This window comes from Passer montanus, unplaced genomic scaffold (assembly GCF_014805655.1).
Source record: "Passer montanus isolate IOZ18808 unplaced genomic scaffold, ASM1480565v1 scaffold17, whole genome shotgun sequence".
In the NCBI taxonomy this organism is placed as follows: Eukaryota; Metazoa; Chordata; class Aves; order Passeriformes; family Passeridae; genus Passer; species Passer montanus.
The window spans coordinates 6,795,283-6,821,806 of record NW_024364270.1 but is presented as its reverse complement, the minus strand read 5'-3'; the positions used below and the strand labels follow the sequence as shown (position 1 = coordinate 6,821,806).

Below are 26,524 nucleotides of genomic sequence, written 5' to 3'. Positions count from 1 at the left end.
TCATCTCTATAATTCTTCATTCACATCTTCATCATCCATACAGATAAATTCTCTTGAACGTGAACATTTGGTGTCTTTGGGCTTTGTTATAATGATTTTGAGCATTGCATGACTCACTAAAGGCATAATGACAGGATTACTGAGGGCCTTCAGCACACAGGCTGTGGAATTCATAAGAAACAGAACTGCTGACTGGAATTACTTGTATGTAAAAAATGTTTACTAATGGAAAGTTCTTAAGTGATACAGTTATTACACAATAGTCTGTGGAACTATTGCTGAGTTTAAACTTCCAGGAAATGTCTAGAAGACATTCAGATATTCCACCACTTCTTATATGTGATCATTTTGATATACTTTTATATTTGATATACTCTTTAATACTCGTAGTGTTTTTATGCATTCTCCATGACCATATATCATGCACAATTAAATGAGTTCTTTGGTATCCAGTAAATGAATATTTAACTGATATATTTCAATATTACAGGTAGCTCACTCATAGACATCAAGTCACCATGAAATTACTGTGCAAATAATTTCCAATATTGCTGTATCTTTGAAAACACATTCAAAAATTTCTAGTTCAATTTGGAAAGGGATTTACAAGGAATTTAACTTTGATCCTAGACAAAAAGAAACAGTACATCTGTCAAATATTTGAAGATAGTATGTGTCAACATACTTAAGATACACAGCTCTGATACTGATCTGAGAAGAGATGCAGGGTTCAGTGTGAGCCACAAACCAGTTTGGAGACGGGGTGAATTAATCCCTTTAAGTACCAGGAGAGAATCAAAGCAGCCCACTCTGCTGATCTCATACAGGGAATAGAACAGGATATGTGTAAACCAAATTTTTATTTTCTTTTTCTCTGATAATCATGTCACCAATGTCTTCTTGTGGTCCGTTCCTGGAAAGCAATAGCACTGATCCCCTGTGGAGCCTTTCTTAACAAAAAAGGTTGCTGAGAGCAGCTGGAAACGAAGCTTGGCTGTTCATTCTTCTCATCTGGGAGTAGGAACTTTTGTTGATGATCATCTAGCTGAGTATTCCCTTCTCCTGGGAACTGACAACTAGTCATACCCACCTCTGCTCCTCCCAGTTTAGTATGGTGTTTGCTGCCATTTGGGATCTGTCAGCAGGGAGGAGGTCCTGGCAGGCAGTCATAACTTATTCTTTGCTGCCCCCAGTTCCCACTGTTGAACAGCAGGTACAAAAATACTGGTTGCAGAGGTCCTTGTCAAGGAAGTGAGTGTGCAAGATGCTGTCCTGCCACCTCCTTCACCAAAGCAGCACCTTTCCAAATGCACAGTGTGTTCCCTTTCCCCAGCTGTTCAAATTAAGCAGCGTGGCTGTCGGTAAATGGCAATGGTTGAACTGCCCCACCAGCAGACACCTGCACTGCCTGGTTGTCTGGGTTTGAAAACTGTAGCTTTGGGTCAGTAGGTTCATCAGATTAAAACACAAAATGACAGCATAGCCTCTGCAATTCAGGTTGCCATGATCTCACTGACATCCAGCTCTAACTGTGCTAAAACTCAGATGGATGTGTCTGACTTGCAGCTGAGCTCTTGACTTGCCATTAGCAGTAGAAGAATCTCCCTGTGGTGTGCTCATCAGCACAGCCCACACCTTCATCAGCCATTTCAGGATACTTCTGCCCTGCCCTGTTTCAGCAGGAGTTCAGTGTTCAATATCACTTCCTTGCTGGCTGGGAGCAGACACAAGTCTGTCTGACATCCTTTAAGTGAAACTTGGAGTTGGGAAGACATTTAAGTCTGATCTCTAGAACTCAAATTACCAAATAGCCCTGTGTTGGTTGGCTGGAGAAGCAGGACTGCATGAGTTTCTACAGCCCAGATGCACGTAGTAAATAAATTCTGCAGAGTGTCTTCATCTTTCCTTAAATGAAAGAGACATCTACCAAAAATAAAAATGCAAAGGGGGTTGAACAAGACCCATTCTAGTAGTTTGCTGCTGCCAAGTAATACTGAAGAAGATAAGTAAATATGTATTCATTTCCTGACAATGCCAGTCATTTTTTCAGTCATGGTATTTGGTGGTGATATTTTGTGGTTTTACTTGGTGGGACACCAATATATGTGTAATATTTGATAAAACTAATGAAAACAATCTCTGTTGGGGATAACATAAGTACTTATATGAAAACTCAAAAATAGAAAGTGCTACTATAGGCTTGAAATTCTTTGCTAAGTTAGGAAATTGAAGGAGAGAGTAATTTTGGGAAAAATACCCAAACCTGCTTTCTCAGAATGATACCTTTTTCAGGGGTTATTTTACCTTATTACATCAAGTGTATACTTAGTATCTAATATGGAGAGTGATTAATCGTTGCTTCCCACTTCATGAATGTGAGAACAACAAATGTGAGGTTTTTCTATGCTTCAGTAATATTTATTAATAGCTATTTTTTGTTGTTTCCACTTTTGTTACCAATCTAAGCCAAGTGACCTGAGGAAGCATCGGAGAAAGGTATGATACTGGGGTTTTTTAAAGTTTGGGAGAGTGCATTTATCATATTCCTCTGCCATTTAGATAACTAAAACTTTGCTGGAGTCCGTTGCCAGCAACTGCATCCGCTTCTCTCCTTTTCATTCTCTGCCTGAACATAATCATTAATCCTACCTGGAATGGCTTCCGGGTGTCACAGCTAAGCCACAGAATCAAGGTCCACTAAGTGATGTCTTGGAGTAGCAGCCTCAACAGCACAAACTTAAAGTAATACTTATTTTTAAAGAAGTATGAAACAAAAGCATTACCTTCAAAGGTATTTCGGCTGTTCTTCCTGCTGGAGGAACTGCAGAGAGGTTCCTTAAAACCTTCTGGAGCAATGTAAATTTGTTTACAGAACTGGCACTGATAATGAAGTTCCATGGCATTATTTAAGATAAATCATTATAATGATCTGACAAAATTCCTTTTTGTCCATGCTCACTCTCAAGCATACTGGCTATTCTGGTAACACACTGTGTAGAGAGTGGTCATGTTTGTGCCTGTGTTCACCTTCTCTCTTACATCCCTGAGAAACTTAGTTAACCTGAATAATCCTGTTTAATGCAAGGGACCCACTTACACCTAAGATTGTCTTAATGTTTAGACCTTCAGCAACTTCTTTGGTATAAAAGGAATTAACTTCTTCCACAAGCATAATCTCATTTCTTTTAAATATCTATCATAATCTGCCATATTTAGAAAAAATTTTTCCCAATACCATATTTTTTAAAAAAAAGAACCCTTACAAATTGCTAAAAACATTGCACTTGAAATCTTACGTGCTTTGGTTCACTTAACAATGTCATGCAGCATGCGTTGAAACATTCTTGAAAAGCTAATATGCTCTCATTGGAGTCTCTCTGCCCCAGATTGCAGTAGTTGAAGAAGATGGGCGTGAAGATAAAGCCACAATCAAATGTGAAACTTCTCCTCCTCCAACACCCAGAGCCATCAGGATGACTCATACCCTTCCTTCTTCGTACCACAATGATGCCAGAAGGTAGGATGTTTGTAATGTGGATCAGTACTTCACACTTTACCACGTATTATTATTTTCAAGTCATGTTGTTTAACTATTCCAAAATTACCTGATTTCTTCCCTGTTTCTCATGTAATAAGAGAAAAAACCCCTACCCATTGTCTGTTGCAATGACCCTGAAAATGTATATCAATGCTAAACCACATGCTGGGTATTTCTGTTTTGAGGTACAGTTTTGATGACTACTGGAAGTAGTGATGCTACAAATCCTAGAAATAAAATCAGAATGCTGCATACTGTATTCTTCATAAATTGTGCTTAGCACAGTGAAAATATTTATTTTCAGCCTTGCCTGACAAAGAAAGTGTGGTCTTCTGTTGCTCTATATGTTGCCAAATAATTTAAAGATGTGATTGTTTCACTTGTTGGGAGATCATTACTAAATTATAACCAATTAATTTATTTGTAGAGCTGCTCAGAAGAAAATAAAAATGTTGACATGTTATCTATTCTATTTCTTTATTATCATTTTGCAGTAGTTTGCCTGCTTCACTGGAGCCAGAAAGCATTGGTCTTGGCAGTGTCAGCAGCAGTCAGGACTCCCTGCACAAAGCTCCCAAGAAGAAAGGAATCAAGTCTTCAATAGGACGACTGTTTGGTAAAAAAGAGAAGGCTCGACTTGGACAGCTCAGTAAGGAATTAGTGGTAACAAGCTAAGGTCACCATTTCACTGCCATTTTCCCATTTTTAATTTTGCTTTTTTTCAGTTTCCAACTCGCTCATGTTTCTGTTTTGTCTGGCACAACTTTCCCATTAAATGTCATTGTTATCAGCAGTTATATTTGTCATGAGTTTGCCATGACCGTAATGTAAATGAAAGGAGAATTTGGGCACAAATTACTGGAGTCATCTTCTTCACTGAACCTGGTGATTCAATAGTCTTGTTGAATTAGGGTAGCAATGGTAAGTAACACTGTATTCTTGAATAACCACATAAAGAGGAGGCGAGAAGTTAATTAGCAATAAATGGCTATAAGTGATGTACCTATGTGATACAGGAGGTCCTTGCAACCAAGTGCAGCTGCTTCCCAGATTTTAGTGTGTTGACAGATGCCCTCTAGTGCCTATAGCTGAATGTCCTCAGGATAACTTACTTTTACAATTATGCTGCTAATGGCAGTGCTCTAGCTTTCTTCATACTTCTTCTGTCCTTTTCCTATTCATTCTACTTCATTCATGGCAAAAATTTTCCTCTGCATGTTTCTATAAAATTTGTCTATATGGACACATGCCAACACAAGTATCCAATTGTAATAAATGTATCAATGAAATTGAAATATTGGTTCTTTGCTAGTCATGCAGATGTCACATAATACAAATTTGTGAGGCACTAAATTTTACTGCCATGGTGACCATGTCACACTTGTAAAAATAATTTTAAGGCCTTGCAGTAAACACTTAAGCAGCAAGCATAAGTTTGAAATTAAAAACATGTTTTTCTTGCAATGTGTCCTTATCACAACTAACAAACCCAATGTTAAAATAGTACAGAATAAAAAAGATAGTACTAAAGTCAAAGTATTCGAGTAAAACTGAGTATTCTTCACTTATACTCCAACCTTTCTCCTCTCTGCCTGTGAAAACCATGTGTTCTTGAAAAAAAAACCTACCTAATTTCTAATTGCAATCTGAATTCCCCCTTTTTTCACTATGAAAAGAGTAAAACTGATTTATTCAATCTTTCAAAGGAGAATCTATAAATGAGTCTTTCAAATACACCTGTATGCCACCATCTGCATTGGTGGCATACAGGTGTATTTGATGGCTAATTTTATAACTTTAGACTGCATCAAAAGTTGACTTTATTAATTCATATTTATGTTCCATATAACCCTTTTTATTGCTACTGATGGTTTATGCATAATAATCTACAATTTCTCAGTAAGTCAGGAAAAGAGAGGACCAAGATGCAATAAATGTGTTGGTCTTCCCCTCAGTTCTTTGGAATATAGAACAAAAATGAAACAATAGTTTCAAAGACGATCTCAGGAGCAATGAAATCTGGCAATAGATTAATTTCCTAATACCCACTGTGATTAATAATACATGCATAGAATTTGATAAAGTCCATTTGTAATTCCCCTTACTGGGTCATGAAACTGCTAAAAGATATTAGTGGTTTGCAATTATACAATTTTTTGTGACTTCTATTCTTTAATTCAAGAGCAAAATTTCAATATAATGTACATTTTAATTAAGGAAACTAGGTTTACTAGCATGTATAAAATAAATAGTAAGACTGTTACTTAATCAAAAGGTAGGAGCAAAATATTTTTCAGAAATTACAAAGACATTGAGCAGCTGAATTACAGGTAATTTTTCTCTTAATTTTTAACATATCAAAATAAAAGCATTCATTGAGTGGTCATTTCCATTCAATGGCAGTATCATAGAATCATAGAATATCTAGAATACCTTGCAAGGGACAATGAAATTTTAAAAAGAGTAGTCATGGTAGTAATTGACTCAGTTTCACAACAGATGTGTTATCTGTGCATATATAATTAGGAGTTCTATTTGAGGTAAGATACTACATCACAGAAATTGACACAGCAAGTCCTATTGCTACAGCACTGCATAATATTTGTATGGTTTTCATAACCTAAAATTATATTGCAAAATCAATAGAAGAATGTAGTTTATTTCCTTGCTTAAAATAAACACGCTAATTTAATATAGACATATGCCTCTTACATTTTTTAATATGGAAAATACCTTTTCTTCAAAAGAACATATTTATACACTCTTATTTAAGAAAGAGTATTGAAACCTCCAGACTTGTAGGAGTAAGGCCAACAGAGCCATGCTATTACACAAAATATTTCCTTGCTCTGTCTTCCTTGCAAAACCCTGAAATTATTTCTTTTCAACTCCTAAACTTGCCAGAATTTTATTCTTTTATTATTTGATAATTTTACCTTCTCTACTAAACCATTAGCTTTATTGTTCCAAGGCAAATTCATGCCTTAGGAGATCTCAGAATTGAGATTCAAGATATCTAGATTCCTTAAGTTTTTTTTAAGTTTTTGGAGAAAGAAAAAGGAATACTGCAGGGAGCCCAAGTGCACTTTCTTTTTTTCTTTCCTTCTTTCTTTCTTTTTTTTGTCCTTTTTTTCCAGTCTTCTCTCTCTTGACACGCACCACTTTTGTGTTCTTCTTTTGTTACATTTTAAATATTCTAGACCCTAAAACAAACAATACATTCCAGGCATTTTTAGAATTGCCCAAGCAAGCTGGTCTGCATAGCAAATTAAAAAGTCATCTAGTTGGGAAACATTTTATCGTGGCCACATCCAATACGAGGTGTACCCTCAGTATTCGAAGGCCAGATGTATTTGGAGAGTGGAGAAATGCATTATGCCAAAATTACTCTCCAACTTGTAATAAACCCTCACTGCACTCATCCCATCCCTATCCAACATACTGAGAGCTGCTCTCTCAAGAAAGGTGTGGTATGTTTATGACTATTTGCTGAGTGAAAAATATAATCCAGAGCCAGCAAGAAGCATTTAACGAGATTACACAAGATTTTGACAGGCAAATGAAGTGAAAAAAAGTATATGTTCATGTTTTCTGCATTTGTGAGGTGCATTTGCATAATTTTCATTGTGAGACTTGCAGTAGTGTCCTCTTTTAATAAAGTAAAAATCTGTCTAGACAAACAGGAGTGTTAAAACAGCACCTGATTTGAAAGAACAGCTTAAACCCAAGCTTCTAAATTATTGTCATAGACATGCAGTAGTAGCTTTTTTTCTCACTTGATTGAGGTGCATGTAAATCTAGCTTGTAAAAGGCTGTGGCGCTATTTCACTTCATAGCATCTATAAATTATTTCATTATTAAAATCAACATATCAGAAGAGAAATATTTTCATTTACTTTGTGCTTTTTTATTATGCCAGCATCCACTATACAATTGCTCACTATCCATTAGCTGTGAAATAAGAAATTGCTATGTTCAAACAGAGTCAAGCACCAGCATTTTACCACACTGTTGTCTTCTTTCTCGTGCCAGTTACACACCTTCTGAACTGGAGCATGGGAGGAAGGCAGCCTTCAAAGGAGTGCTGCAGGGCCTCTGTCTGCACACATACAAGAGGGAGTGAGAGGACAGTGTGCAGCCAGAGCCAGGAGACTGTACTGAGCTCCTTGATCAGGTCCCCTCTTCTTGAATCAAGGCAGCGATAAAAAAGACTGTTTTCCATTTCTGCACTAGGAAAGTCATGTCAGTGGCCATGTGGATAGTACCACTCATGCCCTTAGTTTATAAAATTATTTTATTTTGGTCCACATGTCTTACTGTAAGCTTCCTTTGTCACTCTGTGTGAATTATTCAAGTTTCCTTGACTTTGACAGGATTTAGGTGCATACAAGACACATCCAGGGAGACATAGGAGGCTTTTTACTTCTCTGACAGATTCTTTTTCTCATGTCTGGGAGTTTTCAGGGATAATGACATCTAAAACCCTCTATGAAAGCAAAATGAAGACTTCAGCACTACTGCATTAGGTGATGCTGTATTATGGCAATAGTAGAGAGACAGTTCAAGAGAATGCAATTTCATTTGTACATTTCTCAACTAGGATTAAAAAATGGTGAGAGCATTGCTCACTTAGCACCATGGGACTGAGCCTTAGGAGGCAAAGGAAATAAAGGTGCTATTGTCATACATTTCTGCTAAACACAAGGAGGAGAGCCCATGTTTTTTTCCTCTACTACTCTTTCCCATGTAGTAAATGCTTGTCAAAATTTACTTCTGCAGGTGATAGATGTTCTCCACAAACACCAGATGTCACAGCTTAAGGAAGCAAACATGGACGATGGTGGGTGGGAGGGGAGTTGAAGAGTTAAGGAGGGGAACAACAGAAGAGAGAAGGAAATATATTATGGGGGTTTTGTTTGTTTTATTTTCCAGGAGGTTACATGGAAACAGAGGCAGCAGCTCAGGAATCTCTGGGATTAGGCAAACTTGGAACACAAGCAGAAAAGGACAGAAGACTAAAGAAAAAGTGAGTACTGGTTTTATGTGACTTTTTGGCTGAAGCTTGATTCAAATATCATGATTTTTATTGTTTTACTCAAATGTGCAATGAGAAGCAAGACCATCTACTATGGCGTTTTAGTAATGATGTTTCTTTGCAGTGTAAAAGTTTTTAAAGCTACATATAAAATATAGGTGAAAATATGCAGAGTCTATCAATTGTACAATATTATTTCATTTGTGAAAGAACATAGATTTATGAGAGACATTTTACCATTTCACATTGTCATTAATCCTGTGCTTTTTGCCTTCAGTGCAATTCTGAAAAAATAGATACGTATTTAGTGACTCGCTATGTAGATTTTCTTTTTCAAAAGGGTGAAAAATCTCTTTTGTATTATCTAGTGAACAGTGTTTCTTCTGTTTCTAGATGTCAAAGGTTCCCCATAAACCCTAGCAGCTTCAGTTTATTTGCCTGTCAGCAAATGCAGACAAAAAGCAACCTAGCTTTTTGTTTGCATCAATTATATAATAATTTAATGCTGTCTTTCATGCACCTCCTTGTGAAAACAGTACACTGACTCATACCAGCTGCCAGGAGCTATGAAGAACTAATAAAATAAGGCTGCAAACACAAAAGAAACCTCTTGGCAGCATTGCACTTAAAGTGTAATTAGAGGGTGTCAGAGAAAAAGACGGTACTTGAAACTGACTTTGCAAATTCATTCTGTAAATAAAAAGGTTTATTTTCATCCATAACCATTCACTTTAATGCTATTATTTGGATTCTGAAAGCCCAATTTTTAAAGTTTTCTGTGTTTTCAGGTTTGTTTCACTCATTTAAGATTCCTTGATTGAGTTTCAAGAGAATTTTCAGTTCTAATCCAAAGACTCTAGGGATAATACTTGAGCTTCTCTTTAAATTTTTATGTTGAATATTTTTAATCACTACTTTCCTGTTAAGCGCTTGATGAAATATAACCTTAAATGTACACATCCATGTAATGTACAAATGCAAACATTCTGTTTAAATCAGCCTCAATTTAGCAATTAGAGAAGCAGTCACTGTGCTAGTTGGAAGAGAAGAAACGTTTTCAATTCAATTAAGAAACTCAAAATAGTATTCACAGGGATGTTACAGTTGATGAGTCTTATCCCTGTATTTCTTATCTATACATAATCAGTAATTTTAGAAATATATGGATGTAGATTATGTTACCATGGTTTTTTACTAAATCTGGAAGGCATCTTTGAGGCCATCATTACCATTCATAAAGAGTACATTTTCAGCAGCCTTTTTTTTTTAATCCCAATGTACCTTCCAGTTCTGAGGGCTGAATGCATCACAGTATTGAAAAAATTTTGAAGGAACGAATGAGTTCATTTTGTTCACTTAGTGTTATTAGTGTTCATTAACACTTCATGTGTTAGTTTGTTAAACTGGGTAAAATAACAAGACTTGGCACACACCACTGCAAACATGACATGACTATTTCATCTATAGATTGCCTACCAACTTTTGGGTCTGTAAATAAGGGGTGTGCAGATAATCTGTTATTAAATTTCTGTCCAATCTCACACACTCCCATGCTTTCTGCTTTTCAAGTCTTTCCTTTTTTTCTCCTGTGTCTGTCTGTCCTTGGTTCTTTATGGATTAGATGTAATCAAAGTGTCCTCTGCTAGAAGGAGTCTTTCCTTTGTGATTAAGACTTTTCTATTAGTCTGAACTGTATATTATTTATCCAACGTATATGTTCTACAACTATCTCAAGAAGAAATTTAATTTTTCCCCTGTACCTTTTAGAGTTACCTGTCTTCATAGTTTCTCACTTTAGAATCCTCAGAACTGCAGAAATGTTAACATACATTATTGTTAGTTTATGTGTATATATAAGTCTATGTTATATCATTTTAGAGGAACCATAACCTAGGAAAGAATTTAACCTATTGTGTTGGAGATATACAGGAGATTCTGCTGAATTATGGTCGTCATTAGGGTGCCAAGCTGTCAACAGAGTGCAAGAGAATTACCACCTCCTTGTATGAAATGCAGTCACAGCATCACAGAATGGGTCAGGTTGGAAGGGACCCCAGTGGGTCGTCTGGTCCAACCCCCCTGCTCAAGCAGGGTCATCCTAGAGCACATGGCACAGGACTGTGTCCAAATGGGTCTTGAATATCAGTCATTTATTTGCACGTCTTGCCTTGAAAATATTAAATTGAGAAAGTCCAGAAAGTAATTTAAATGAAAAGTTTGTTGCAGTAGGTCATTCCTTTGTACCAATTCTTAACAATGCCTAATTCCCTCTGGAAGCAGCCTTGCCATACACACAGTAGGTGCAAGATTACTGAACTGTGTAGTGCAAATGAGGAAACTATGCTATGAAACATTAATGGTGGTGGGGATGTGTGGGAGGTCTTTCTAAGACATAATAAGAGAAGTCAGAGAGTAATTTCCTAGCTCGTGATGTAGCAGTAAGATCTATAGCAGTATGATTTAAGTCCCAGTGGTTTATTCTTCCTTTACTGTTAAACAAAACTGCTCTACAAACCCTGCAGAGACAGTGAGTCACTGGAACATAGAGCAGAGCACCTTGTCAGCATTTCTAGCTGACTTGGATTAGGACATAAAAGCCCCAGAGAGCCAAACCCACCAATAGGATAGTTAAAGGATAGGCTAAAGCTGAGAAGCACTACTTTGTATTACATTTCAGGTTCTGAGACAGCTTTACTTATGTGGGCTTTGTCACTCCCTTTATAAAAATAAAATCCAAATCCAATGCAGACAAAACCAAAACCAACCTTCAAAAAAACCCTGCAGCGAAACACCCCAACAATACAAAAACCCTTGAAACAGTGATGCCAGAGCCAATTCTCTTTTCTATAAAACAAGTATAATACCACATACTGAAAGTGTGTTTCCCTTTGAGATGCGCAAGTCAAGTGAAGTGGCTTTCAGCCCTATTAACAGCTCAGCAAACAGTTCAGTGGTGCTTCTGGTGCAGGAAAACGAGGATTCTCCCCTTGCTATGAAACAGAAGTCAGGTTCATCAATGTGATCAACATATGAGTACTGTGCTAGTAACCATGATCTTCACCCACCTCTGCTATTAGCTTTGATTTAGTTTGGATAGAAGTCATTATAAAAGGACAGATTCGTGTTTAAAATTATATCCATGGTATCTCTCAACTGAGAAATACTTAAAATGCTAAATTTCTAATTTTGCATTTTTGAATGTATTTAATTCCATCAGTAGTTCCATAAGGATGCCCCTACCCCAGGGATAAAGATGCAGGACATTTCAAATTGCCACGTACTGCAGCAGCAGGTTCTAATGGTCCATCAGGTGTCCTGAGCACCTGCTCCCTCAAGCCAGTGTTGCATTGACTCTGGGCCCCATGGAGTTAGCAAGACACTGCAGTGTGTTATAGTGCTTTAGCTCTGTTTGTTTGCATCAAATCAGGTACTGAATAAAACATTTCACTCTGAAAAGTTTAATGAGAGAGTGTGGTAATTTTGGAGACCAATTCTCTCTCTGGTGATTATAGTGTCATTAACCTAAATTTCAAGGTTTCCCTGCTTCTTGTTTAGAAGATGCTATTTAGATGCAAAATTTCTTTCAATTTCAATTGACTGCTTAGACATCATTAAAGTGTAATTAACAGTTTGTCTCAATGATATGCTAGACATTTATAAACCTCCAACAAGGGTCTCTGTTCATCCAAAATTTGGTTATTACATAGATCTATTAGGAACAAGCCTTACTCCTAAGGCATCAAAGAGAAATTAAGGAAGCTGTGTAGAATTTTTTAATTATACCCAACATCTCTTACAAGCTGAAAAGATGACTTTAAGTTGCCTGACTCATCCATAGATGTTTACTCTCAACATTAAATAAATGACAGTTCTGGTTAATACTGAAACTTTTTAGGTCTTACTATTTGTAAATTGAGCACACTGTTCTAGGAAAAAAAGGTGAGGGTAAGGGGTATTTAAAGTGTGTAGGGTGTTATTCCTTGTTTTGTGAAATTAAGTGATGCTGGGGTGTACATGTGCTTGAATTTTATGATTTTAACTAGACTTTGTATTTCACTTCACTTGTTCTGTATAAAATGTGGTGATGCTTTGTATATAGAATCTTCTGCCTTTTGCCTGAACTTTCAGAGCCTGTTTGCCTAAAGAACCCTTGTTTAAGAAAACTCAGGGTTTAGGACTAGAATTATTAGTGGCACAGATACCATCTCCCATAGTTACATTCAATTGAACTCCCCAAATGATTTAAATAGTTTGCACTCCTATAAACCATGCCTTTTGATTAAGATAAACTCTCCAGGAGGAAAAAATGAAGAACAGACCCTTTCTCATAGTACTTTTTTTTTCCTAGCAATTAACCAGTCTCCCTCTGGAAAACACCCTCCTAATTTCCAATTCTGAATTTTGTAGTTGACTCCAGCTACCATTCTGTGTGACTGTGTACAGACTATCTCATATGTTCATGACATCATCCTTTGTGGGTGTTGTGCAAACTGTGCACAATGACTTGGCCTTGGCATTCACATAGGCTTGCCATGATAGCCCAAGCCAGGACCCAGCATGGGAAGTTCAGGTCAGTCCAGTTCCTATTGCAATGTGTGAATGTTCCTGAAAGGTTCAGGTAGAGTCATAGTGTCTGTCCCACAAGACAATTCATGCACCAAAAAATCAGTAGATAACACTGTGGCTAAAATGAACTGTATTCCCCTTAAAAATGCATATCTCCACTGACCTCATCTTAGGTTAAAAAATAAGGCACCTAAGAGAAGCTGTATAAATGTTTTACTGTTTTTTACACTAGAATGCCATACATTGAGACCTTTATGAAAATATTCTTTAACAATGAACTCAGCCAAACTTGAAATATTATCAACAAATAGAGTTGTGTTTGCTTCCTTTTTGCTATACCTATGCAAGTCAGCATCAATTGCTTTCTCCTTATCCACAGTTTTGCTCAGAAATAATGTCAAATTTCCCATACTAAAGCTTCACTGGTGGCAAATACAACTCTAAAGAGTCTTGTTTTGTACAGTGTAGTACAGCTCCAACGGCCAGGGACCCTTCTCAAATGTAATGTTTGATTTCATCTGCAACAATATGCAAAGTAGCAGCAAATAAGTGTCCCTGGAGAAATACAACATGTATACATATCATATGTTGCATGAAAGTGTGTAATAATTGGTCATAGTCACTGACATTTCACAGGATGTGCTGATTGTATCCCCTCTGAGGTACCACCATAAGGAGGTTTGAGAGACATTTAAGTGGTCTGTAGTCCTGGATTGCCACTCAGAGGTGGTTTGACCTTGTGCATGCTGCTGGTACAGTGGGAGATTGGCTTGTGTCATCCTTTCTGCAGCAATCCCAAAGAAAAATTTCATAATTGTATAATTTTGTACAAATTTTTACAAAAAATCCCTGAAAAAGAAATCACATGCAAGCCAGCTATTCTGGATTTTGATGGCAGGACCCAAGTCCAGAAGCTGATAAATCCCCCAGTTTATTAATATGAGTCAAGAGCAGTGCTTGAGCCTCACTTTTTTCTTCAGTTTTCTTTAATTTGACTCCGGACAAGAATCTATTAATTCCATATTTCCAAAACAAGCTTAAGATGTGAGGTTTATGTTTTCCAAGGAAAATCAACGTAAACCATTCTTTCCCAAGAACCTGTTTTTGGGAGGATTTACTCCACTGCTAAAGGTTTTTGTTTGCCAGATACAGCTTCCTGGCTTCAGGTGCGTTGCAGAAAAGCGTTGATGTGCCAGGACATGTACATGTGCTTACATACATAAAAACCCCTTGAAAATCAAGACCTAAACAATTCTCATGTATAAAAAATAAATTCTTAGTATTCATAGCCTTATAATTAACTTTGCAGAGAGGATTGCAGTGCTGTTACATCTCAGCTGATTGCTGTGATGTACATGTTAAACAGCAGGAACCTCATGTGAACAAAAGAGCATGTTGGATTGACTATCTTTCTACTTAGGGGAAAAAAAGAATGATAAATGTCGATGATAAGTTCATTTGATAAACATTTTAAAAAATTTTTAATGGGAAAATCCAAGTTTTAGATCTCTGTCAACAAGCAACTTGAAAAATTATTTAGGCAGACTATTATGTGGAATACTGTGGACTGTTTTGTTTGAAACACTGCAGTTATCGTGTAATTGCTTTTGAATCCACATGATGCCCATTTAATTAGGTTAATTAATTAGGTTTCATGTGTGCAAGTGCAATTAGAATTTGATGTAGTGTATTTGTGACTACAAATAATCTCTGTCCTCTGCAGTATGCAAATAGCTGTTTCTAATAATTTTTTTAATTGCACACATTTTAGAAAATTAATCCAATTGGATTAATTAGTTGGATGGCACAATAAAAACACCCTAATGTTCCTATATACTTAATGCATATTAAGCACCATTGTATCCTAAACATATGCAATTTATTTTTTGATGTAACTCTTAAGAATACAATGTTTTTTCACCCCCAGTCTCTTATTTTCTGAATCTTCGGGAAAATTCAAGTTTTGCATTGAATTTCGTTCCTTCCTATCTTATCTATGAAAAACTCACAGATGTTGTTAGTAGCTTTTAGCCTGATCTTTAGTTTTTCCTCCCTTTCTAGCAAAACATGTTTCCTTTTTCCCATTCTGGTGAAGGAAGGGGAGGTGTCCAGTGTTCTGATATGCAGTCTGCTGTGTGCAGGGGGGAGGTGTCCAGTGTTCTGATATGCAGTTTAGGATTGTCTGCTGTGTGCAGTGTGGTTTTCTCTTGGCTAGATCAGTGTCTAGTCTTGGAGAAACATAAAGATTAAATTTATTTTTAAACTTAATTCCTTTAGCAAATATTTTAACTGGAACACTTTCAAATCATTAGTCAGTCTAAGCTTTTGCAATATTAAAAATGTGTCTTGTTCTTACATTAATACTTGGAGCCTTTTTAGCATTATAAATGTAAAGATAAATGGGTATTTATTTTTCAGAGGATTATTAAACCTTACTTAGATTATTCTGATGATGGAAAATATGATACAACATATTTTTTTCCATATCTAACTCATATTTTTTAAATATTTTATTTTTTAAAATAATACTTCTTTAAAAAATAGTATTTTTTATGTTTTGCCAAGTTTTTTTAATTCCCTTCCTCATAAAAGATAAGAATACTTGTATCAGAAAATGGCAAATTTTTAATCAAACATAAACCCCCAAGGCTCTAGTCCCTATCTTATGTACATGTATAAGTTTATCCATTGCAATTTGGAGCTTCTGGATAAATATAAGCTTATAACCTTGTGCATACAGCTGGCTTTCTAAACAAGTAGATGTAAGTATTTCCAGCAGATGTAAGTATCCTATCAGATTAACTGTAAAATTAGGATTTAAAGGAAGAATGGGTAAAACACAATAGAGTAAAAAAATTCTACACAACTTTTATATTAATATATGTCTAAGGAAAATGTAATAAAATGGCAATAAATTAGTTGTCTTATGAAAAAAAAAGTCAGAAATACAATTTATTAGGAAAAGGGAAAAGAAAACTAAAATACATACAATAATACAAAAGAAAAACAGCTGACAAAGTCAGAATCCAACCTGACAACCTGTTGGACAGAGTGTTGGTAGCAGTCCAGTTGGACTGGTGGCTGCAGTCCTCCTGGAGAGGCAGGTGTGATTCTGTTGGAGCAGGAATCCTGTAGAAAAAGTATAGCCTTCCTCTGAAGATCCATTGGAAAAGATGGCCGTTCCTCTGAGTCCATTGGAAAGCCTGACTGTTCTGTCCCAAACCCCAGATTATATCCAGGTGGGGATGCTTAGCTCCTCCCCCCTGGGCAGAGCACCTCACTGTTATCATTCTGTGGTGGGTCCATTAAACAGAAAGGGCTCCTGGAGGGAGTTATCTCTGAGTCTTGTTCAAAGGCATTGATGGGCCCATTAACAGGAAACAAGGAAGAAACAATGCCCCTCCTGATTTCAGCAGCTCTTGAGGATGGGAATAGAATATATCTTAATATTTTAACCTAGGACAATGCCCCTTGATATTATACTCCTATCATGGCCTTCAGGTCCCACAGATTGTCCCCAAGTGACTGCAAACTGCCAGCTCATTAAAGCTACAAGAAAATTACTTGCATTCCACTCAATCCCCCTGTTTCTCTCTACACATACCCATTGTACTCTGTGGAAAATATAACAAACAGCAGTTCTGCTTCACTATACTGCAGAAGCATCAAAATTAAAAGCTTTTTCAGCAAAGGTGATCATGTCAGTCTTTACAATTAGCTCAGTAGAAAATGAGAATGAATCATGAATGCATATTCAATTCTAGTGCTACTTTCATCAGATTTGGTAATTTTTTTTAATAGCTTCCTAGTACTTTACTTATATTACATGCCTTTGTTGTCCCTCTCTTCCTTAATCTTCCTGTCTTAAACTTCTTGTGTATAAATTTGTCATTTGTTTCCATCTACTTTTCTGTGTTGCACTTTCTCTCCTCTCTCCCAGCTGTTTTGCTGATCTTGCACACATGAAAGCAAAACTGAAGTCCTCAAAAACAGTGCCCTTCTGAACTGACTGAAATGTCTGCAACCTCTTTTTAGTTAAACACAGCAAAGGTTTTTCAGCTCACATTTATTACAACTATATCTACCAAGCATTTTTAGATCTCTGAAAATAATTTGTTAATAGAAATGTAATATTTTGAGGTGTCTGGGTTTCATTCAGGCCTATAATTTTCTTTTTTTTATGATGGCAGTTAATGGATGATGTAGAAAGTTTATTATCAGCAATGACTACAGGAATCCCACTTTCTCTTCCATATACTGTAACTATTATATTGGCAATAATAGGTTACCTAGAGGGCAAATCATTCATACCAGTGTTGCTACTGATACAGTGTTAGTATGACTGCTGAAATGAAAAAATTCCTCATTCACATTAAAACTGTAAAACTAAAATTTTACAACCAATTCTAGGTCATTTTTGATTCCTATGAGATATTTTGCTAAAATATTATTAAAGTGCACATAGAAAAGTAAACCTTGGTATGTAGTCCACTCAATTTTACTGTGTATCTGTGTTAATTTGGTTAAATCCACAGGTTTGGGATTTTCAAGATTTTTAGGGTTACACAAAAACCCTTATGAAATTATTCAAATCTAAGCAAAAGCCTTTGATTTGAAAACCTACTCCACATTCGCTGTGTTTACAGATCTTTGGCAAGAATATCTATTGTTGATGGAAGATGTGCTGTGCTGTGCTGAGTGGTACCTAATAAATAGCCACCATGAGTTTAATGAAAATCTCATTTTGACTATTTCATCTGCTCCTCACAAGAGCGTTGAAGTCTTCTAAAGCATTGAAAGACCAGTTACAAAGATTTCTGTAGTTATAACAGTGATATTATTTTATCTATCACACTATTTATTTTTTTTTTATGGACTACTATATATGTTCATTAACATTTATGTGCTTTTTTTTTCCATTCATCTCTCTTCATCTCATGAAAAGCATATCGGGGTAAGTTAAAACGCCATGGTTGCTGAACATATTAATCTTCAGCACCATGTTTATTTTCTATGTTTTATTCCTACTTTTTTTGTTATTCTGTGAATCTTATGTAACAAATCCATGCAGAAAACCAAAACTGAATCCATTCAAAAAAAAAAAAAAAAAGAAAGAAAGAAAGCTTTCAAAGTATTCAGAATAACAATAAACCTTGAAAGCATATAGAAATTTAGGTCAAAACTTGCTCCTGAAGTGCTTAACAGAATGAGTTAACTACTTGGAGATAACTTCTGTCATTTTTTAAAAAATAAACACTTTTTGGGAGGTCTAAAGTCCAGAATTACAAAGACATTTGAGTGGAAAAATTATGAGTTTAACAAATGCTGTTAAGGCATAGATTGTTTAATTAAAATCACAAAAAGCCTTACAGACTACTCAATTTTTTCTGTTTGAACACTCATGCTGTTTCAAAGCAAACATATATGCAAAAATATTTTATTTGTGCATATGATTTTACTGTTTTCTCTTCACCAGTTCATTTTCTTGTTTGTTTTGGTTTTTGTAATTAACCCAATATCAAGTTTAAAATATTCATCTCTTCTTTGATCTATTGTAGAAATACTAATTCTTCTTGAATAAGAATTTGCAGACTTAAGGAAGAAATTTCAGTAGGTGAAAGGATTCAAAACTTAATTTTGAAAAAGAGTAACCACAATAATTTGTGATTATGAAATTACTTTATAAAAATATATTTGATAACATTTAATCAGCCTGGGAACACTGAGGGTCTCTGATGTAGTACAATACACACACGATTATCTATTATGCAAGTCTGCTTATTTCACAGCTGTTTTATTTGGTTTTTAATACTAGCCCTCTGAAGATCTGTTTGTCAGGGTCTATCTCATCCATTCCTGAATGTGCCTAAAAAATATATTCAGAAAAAAAGAATGCTGACCTTCAGTTTCCATAAAGCTTTAATGAACACCTAACATAGAATATCCACAGCACTTTTATTCTTTGAACTGGGATACTGTGGAATTTATACATCCTTATTTTATAGATTTAAAAACATTCTGTTTATTACTTGCATCTTGATTTCTGTATTTCAGTCATTTTTTTTCCGAAAACTCCTTAAAGTTGAATACAAAGCATTTTGTAAAATATTGGAGATTGAATTTTGTCCATTGTTTCCAGTGTGACCTGATATTTGATATCAGAAAGGAGAATGAGGATTTCAAATAATTTAAAATCCAGATCACTTAAATGTCAAAGTTCAAACAGGATCTGGCATAGTTTTTAATTAGTGCAGTCTTTAAGTAAGTTGGATCCTTTCAGATTAAATTAAATCTGTATTGTGTGGCAATATGAACTCTTGAGTCTCTCCCTAACCTCCCACTCCACTTCCTACTTTAAATCCATTTATAGTCTTGCAGAAAATACATATATATAAAATGTAACTTGATATTTTTATTAGATACTATTAACTTATAAAAATTCAGCTCTTATTTTTTCATGCAATGTCCTGAGTTACAGGATTCTGGCATGTTGTAAATGTTTAGCAAATGACAATAGAAAGGATAAAATCTAATTCCAGTTTAATTCATTAGAAATCCTGTCTCCTGTTTTTTTCAGACTTTGAATGTATGTTAGATTTCAAGTGGCAGATGTGTTTAATCTTACCTTGAAATCATAGGATTACTCAGATAAATGCAGTATATTTGGTCTGTCTTTTCCGTCTGGTTCTTTTCTAGAAACCTATCATGTACAGTACTTTGTTCTAAATGAAACATTTTAATATTGGTGATAACAATAACCATAATAATGTCAGTTCATAATCCGAGGACCTGCTAGGTAAAAACCTCAGTCTGTTTTCTGTTTGAGAAAATGTTTGTGACTAAAGGTCATTTCACAATCTAAATTACCCATTCGCCAAATTTTTAAATCAATTCTGTTTGTGTTTTACAAACATGATCAGGCTCTTGACTTCACTGTGACTCCTTTTCAATTTATCTCATATTTATGATTATGTTTTAATTAAGAGACATTATATATTTTATGCAGTATAATATCCCTGAGGTCTTTTCACATGAACCCTATTAGATATCAGAGTAAATCCTATGACTTGCAGAAATATGAAGATCTGTGTTCAAATATTGTTTACGTTTCATCAAGACAATGTCTGGATGTCATGTATTGCACAGAGTGTTTGCATTACGTGTGTGAGAAATCCTAAGCTGTCTTTGCTTGTTTGCTTCATGGGGGGCAGCCTTGTCTTCATGAAGAAAATTGAATGCCATTGAATTCACACTTTAAGTCAAGATAGCATTAACTTCCTACACTAATTCTATTTAAAGATTATTAATGTTTTTAATAAAGTTCATTGGGCTTTATGCAATGAATTGATGACAGCTGCTGATACAGAGCTAGAAGTTCCCTGGTACAAGAGTATACACATGAAGTAGATTTGCAGGACAGTAACATAATTTCACACATTTTGTCTGCCTTCCTATTGCTTCCATGTACTTATCCTGTCCAAGGGATTTTTGAAGCATTCAGAAGTCCCCATGTTATAAGACAGTTGTGCTCTCAGGTTTTTGGGTTGATCTGGGCAGTTAGTTGTACCTGGCTGTGGATGAGTGGTGCTGAGGCAAATGGCCCAGTGTCAACAGTGTCCTTAGCAAGTCATTTTGGGGAGGATTAAACATCAGGAGTCAGTGCTAGGGAGGCAACTCTGCTTCTCCAACACACAGCTTCACAACACAACTTGACATTATGTGACTTTTCTTTACTGTCTTCAATAAAAATGTGAAAAAACCCACTTTATGTGGCATTCCGTAAAGCACACAAAGTATTTCTCAGTTTTGTATTGATGTTGAACAGCTGATGTTCATGAATTTTCCAGACTTTTCAAAACCAGGCTCAGAGAAATGATATATTTTAAATAGTATATTCCAGTTATTCCCATAATATCTCCAGGAAGAGAATTTTGTTCTTTAGCAGTAATAATGTTATCTTTAAAAATATGGCTTTAATTTGGAATTCATTCCAGTGGTAGTAAGTGGTTTAAACCCCTATCTGCAAAATAATGTCATTTCTAGTAATGCCTAATTAATGTCAATTTTTCCTTATCAGCTTGTTTTCATATGCTGCCAGAAACCTAAGCAAGCATGGAAATAATGGCATTTTAATTCCCTTCCTCCTCACCGATGCAACATGGACTCATTGTAACATGGAGTATTCTTCTGACAATGTCTGAGGGGAAAATCCCTGCAAAAAGCCTTTTAAATTAGACTGTCTGTATAATGCTTCTTATGATCCCTCAAACGCTGTATTCGTAATGAAGGCAAGAGGGAGTGATAAACCCTGGGGTATTTGTCCCTTCCTCCTCCTGTGATCAGTTGTATGTTTTTACAAGGAAAACTGAACCACAGTTACCAATATTTTGCTTTAGGGTTCTGTTTTTGGGAAGCCAGAGACTATCCTATAAGGACAGCTGTAGATAACATCCTGTCCATTCTAAATTATTGTTCTCTAGTCCAAAACAGGTCACTGGATTAATTTTTCAGGTGATTTGCACAATTGTTCAAAACAGTGCATATTTTTTCCTACATGATACTTTTAACTTAATGAAAGAGTGGGAGACTTTTTTTTTTAGTGCTAGTTCATATTACTAAAAAATACCCAAAACACACAATTCATTAGAGTTTTCACTGACTGCAAACTAAAGAATGTATCTCTTAGTCAAAAAATAGAAATTCTGGGTTTAGTTTTGGCTTATAAAGGTTCATATTTGAAGGCCTGAAGGTGCAGGTTTCACAGATCTCCTGGTTTGTATTAAGTAGTCAAAGACTAATATTCCAAAAGTAAATTATAATTTCAATAAACTTTAATATTGCAGTGCTGCTCATAAGAATCACCTGAGGAAGAAACTATAAGTTTTTAAGCATTAAATTCTTTTTAAAGCAGGAAAATATTATAAAAGTCCTTTTACTATTCTTCTGTATCAATGAGAGATGCACAACCCTTATGATGGCTATAATTCATGTGCACGTCAGAGTAAAGGATTTTTATCTGTATGCTAAAAGTATTTCCAATTCAGAGCAATTTCCTTCTACATGCAAATACTCTTTGGATTATGTTTATCAAACTGAAGGCTTTGGCTACAGCACACACACACACACACACACATTTATGGCATCTCGTTTCTGGCCTGTCCCCATTTTCTTGAGCTAAAATCAGTAACCACAGCTCTATTTTCCTTTAGCTCTTTCACTTTAGTGAGGCAGATTTCCTCTGAACAGAAGTGCTTTCCTTCTCACTCTGGGAGACTGTATTGGTTTGAGAATCATTGGAATAATTGTAAGCCTCCACGCCAAGCCTCGGGCTGGTACAGACATTGCAGTCACAGAAGACTCCCTAGAAATATGTGCTTTGTAATTCCAGTATAAAGGAACTGAGTTTTTCATGGAAGTGAAACCTTAAAGTGCCAATGCCTCTTCTTCAGGCATCAGTTCCTGAAGCCACACAGAGGTTTAACATCAAATCCAAGAGGCCAAGACTTCCTTCCCACCTCCATGTAGTCCAGGTGCTTCTGCTTTCCTGCTCGGAGGAGGAGACCAACACAAGCAAGGAAGGCCAGTGACCCACAAAGCCATGATCTCCTTTTCTACTTAACATGTTAACCTGCTTTTTCAGCTGGGATAATTGAAGAGAGTAGCTCAGACAAAAGAAACTCTGGGATCTGGTTCCTCCAGGGATGGACTCCCAGCTGCAGAAGGGGCTGCTCCCCGGGCTTGGGCTGGTTGTAGGGAGGACTTCGTGCAGCCCATGCTCTGCCAAAAGTGACCAGGTGAGGCAGGGGCATTCCTGAAAGGTTGTGTATCCCTAAGGATGGCCATGCCAGCTCTCAGACCCGGCAGCAGCAGGAGTTCTGCAGCCCCACATCTGAGGGAGGTACAGCACCGCTGTAGCACCTGCAGAACTAGCCCTGAGGGAAGGCTGCAACCTAAATACCTCATCCACAGGTAGCTGGGATGTGGCCAAGTCTGGCCATGCCTTAATTCTGCTCTCCTAAGCAGACAGGTGAATACCTTTCATAGGCATTCACTACTTATCTCCCTGGGAATGTGGCATTCCTGCATCCCCATCGGCTGCTGAAGGTAACTGGGTGTTCCTGTACCCAGAGAGCAACTTCTTGTTTTACTGAGAGTTATGCTTTCACAGATATCAAGGATAGCTCCACAGTGGCTTGGGTTATCCAAGTGACAAAGGAAAGGTCTGCTGCAAAGGCAGTGTGGGAGGAGAAGCTGTTATCAATTTCAGTAATGCTGTCAAGTATTTGTAATGTTATGTATTACTACAGCATAAACTCAGAAAATTAAGCAGCTTGCTTTCCATAAATATTCAGAGACAGGGATTTAAACCTGTATGCAAAATCTATTATTTGAGTTCCGTTTTCTGCTAAAGCCAAATTCACTCAGTGTGGCCCCTTGGCAATGCAAAAATCCCCAAAGACTACTCCTTACAAGTAAGATCACTCCATTGCTTTTATCTGCTGTGATTTTATAGTACATTTATTTGAAAGGCTGCTGAGGCGGTGATGAATTGTCAAGGGATAACTGAACCACAAAGGCTGTAGTAATAAAGGAGGACAGGAAAAAATTGAAGCCATAATTCCAAGATTTTCTTGTTATTTGGGAATGTAAGCAAATTTTAATACTACATTAGCATAGTCCTTGTCTAATTTGTTTTTCAGTACAGCTTGTTGCAGAGAGCATTCTTTTGTGTTTTGCTCGGTGGGAGGCAGCTGAAAACATGTTGTTAAATACCAGAAAAAAAAAAAGACATTTGAAGGGCTGCTTTTTCTACATCATCACCACAGTGGAAATGTCTGGTGAAAAAGCTGAATGTTTTTAATATAGAGCATTTTCCTGGTAATCTAGCTGACTAGTTTATATGTAACTATACCAAATTTTGAATACAGCCATATTAAAAGTATCAATTAAGCTTTGAGAATGATGTTTTACATATACACCAGTTTTAGTCCAGAAAAACTGCAGATACAGGAGCTGTATTGGTATTTGATCAACTCAATAGAGAGACATCTATGTACATATACAAAATCGAGAAATCGCATCAATTCTATAATTATAAAAATATGCATCAGTAAACCATATAGAATTCTTTTTTATATAATCAATAATTAAAAACATCCAAACATGGAACTACCAAAGATACAATCAACTCTTAAATAGCCAGAGATGGCATATTTAAGGTACAGAATGCCTGTACTGCACAGACCATTGCAGCGTGCATAGCTGCTAGAGCTGGCTTAGTGTTTCAAACACAAACAGCTCTCAGATCCAGCTGCATTACATCCATGCTTAGTTCATGTCTAGAAGTTGCCAGTTCTGGGCCTTACTGAGTCATTCCCAGATCAGAGCTATGTTAGTCTCAGGGGTCCCTCAGTTTTCTCTTCTGTTTTGATACCCCTTTATTATAGGGTGTACTGATTTTTTTATTGCTTTGGCTAAAGAAGAGGCAGAAACCTTATCTTTTGTATGTTAGGTGTTTAAAAGGATGTCAGAAAAAATGAAGAATTGGGAATAGATTGAGAGCACATTCAACAGGAGAAAGAGCTGTATTGTTAACTGGTGTGTTCTGTGCTTTTTCTATGCCTGTCATTGTGCTTCACTGTTATTACCCTTCACAAAAAGGCAGTCGCATCTTTTTGTCCCAACACATAACTCCACATATTTACCATTTCTTGATCCATTTTTAGACATGAACTTCTGGAAGAGGCTCGGAGAAAAGGTTTGCCTTTTGCGCAGTGGGACGGACCAACGGTGGTCGCCTGGCTGGAGGTAAGTGTTGGCCACAACTTGAAAATGTGACTCCCATTTGGAGACTGCTTCTGTGTGCTTGTCCTTACAAATCTTAAAAGAGACTGTTACAGCCTCCTCCTCTCCCCCTGTGCACTGTGCCATCAGCATTACGTGGGTTTTGACACTGGATGGTGTAAATTAGAGACTAGAGCTGAAAAAAGTAAGACAGAATTACACAGCAGGATGAGGACCAGAAAGGCACTTGAATCCCAAAGTTTTTAAATCTTTGAATTACTCAGCCTCTAAATGTCTAGGAACTCTACAGACATTTTATGCAGAATGATGTGCTAATTTTAAATAAATGTGATGAATTTGTAGCTTTCTGCATTTTAAAAACATAATGGGGAAAAAAAGCATTCCTCTCACCATTTTCACCTGCAGTGTAGGAGATCCAGGTTGAAACCTCGGATTTGACAGACAATTCCTTCGTATCTGAACTCCAATGTGCAGAGCGCTGTCCTTTTTTGGAGGACCTAAACAAATGGGTTTTGGAAATCAAGAAGAAAAAACATTCAGCAGAACTGTCATCAATTTTGACAAAGTAATCAATGAGTGTTTTAGGTGAAGGAACTACTAAAAAACCACACACACACAAGGGGAGAAGGCTGCAGAAAGAAAGTGTTCTTATACAAATCCACAGTCACTTTTACATGGCAAAGCTGTGACACTTCAGTGCAGATACAAACTCTTTGTTGGCTCAAACTTATTCCTTACTATACCAAGCATCTCCACCTAGTCACAACTTTTCTCCTGCCTGCTCTAGCTGTCATCCACTGATCATCAGTTAGACCTTGTAAAGTTTTCCCCTTCAACAGAAAAAAGAGATCCCTCTCCAAACCTTTGACAGAAATATGCTAGTGAATAAATGAAAGATGAGAAATGAAAGCAGCTATTGTCCACAAAATTTCTGCTTCACCTTGGAATTGCTGAAGATACCTAATGAAAAATACAAAATTAAAACTGCAGAAAGTCAATACAAGCATTTGTATATGACCTTGGAAAATAGGATTAAATCCTCATTCCCAAAAAATCTCTGTTAATATGGAACAATCCTTAATTTGGTCCCTACTTTGCTTTTTTATACGATTTTAAGAGTTCTGTAACCAGATTTATATCAGTCAGAAATATTTAGTATTACAGTAAAGACTGGTTTGCTGGAGACATGAACATACAAAAGTCTATAATTTCTGCGTACCAATACCTGATCTCTTCAAGGAGATCTGCAGTTTCAAGCAGTTTTTGACAAGTTAAGCCCTACTTTTTTTCCCCTTTGATTCTTTTCTGAAAAAAAGAATGTCTAGGAGAGGGGCTGTAAAGAGAAATGAGGATCTATAAAGTTCTTGGGGAATACGATGACAGTAGCACAGGAGAGGTCAACAGGAAGTTGATGTCACAGTAGTCAGGGCAGATTGAATACTGATGACAAAAAGATATGAGAATAGGAGCAGTGTTTTATTCAGTGAGCATCAGTGCATCAGCAGATGGACACTGTGTATTTCATACTCTCCTAAAGAATAATACGTGTCACTTCAACTGTAGAATAAAGTAAATATTAC

The 26,524-nt window shown here is 36.4% G+C and overlaps 1 protein-coding gene across 18 annotated transcripts in view; it reads left to right on the top strand.

Annotated features, from left to right (window-relative positions):
- The window catches only part of PPFIA2 (PTPRF interacting protein alpha 2), a 286,017-nt gene that overhangs the window by 241,246 nt on the left and 18,247 nt on the right, over window positions 1-26,524 (top strand). For 12 of the 18 annotated variants that reach the window (XM_039703927.1, XM_039703924.1, XM_039703937.1 and 9 more), the window contains 6 exons: window positions 2,467-2,496; window positions 3,387-3,517; window positions 4,033-4,187; window positions 8,471-8,564; window positions 18,085-18,093; window positions 24,866-24,947. In XM_039703927.1, the coding sequence (XP_039559861.1) occupies window positions 2,467-2,496; window positions 3,387-3,517; window positions 4,033-4,187; window positions 8,471-8,564; window positions 18,085-18,093; window positions 24,866-24,947 (501 nt within the window). The remainder of the gene's footprint in view (window positions 1-2,466; window positions 2,497-3,386; window positions 3,518-4,032; window positions 4,188-8,470; window positions 8,565-18,084; window positions 18,094-24,865; window positions 24,948-26,524) is intronic. The other 6 variants (XM_039703940.1, XM_039703941.1, XM_039703926.1 and 3 more) reach the window with 1 other exon arrangement.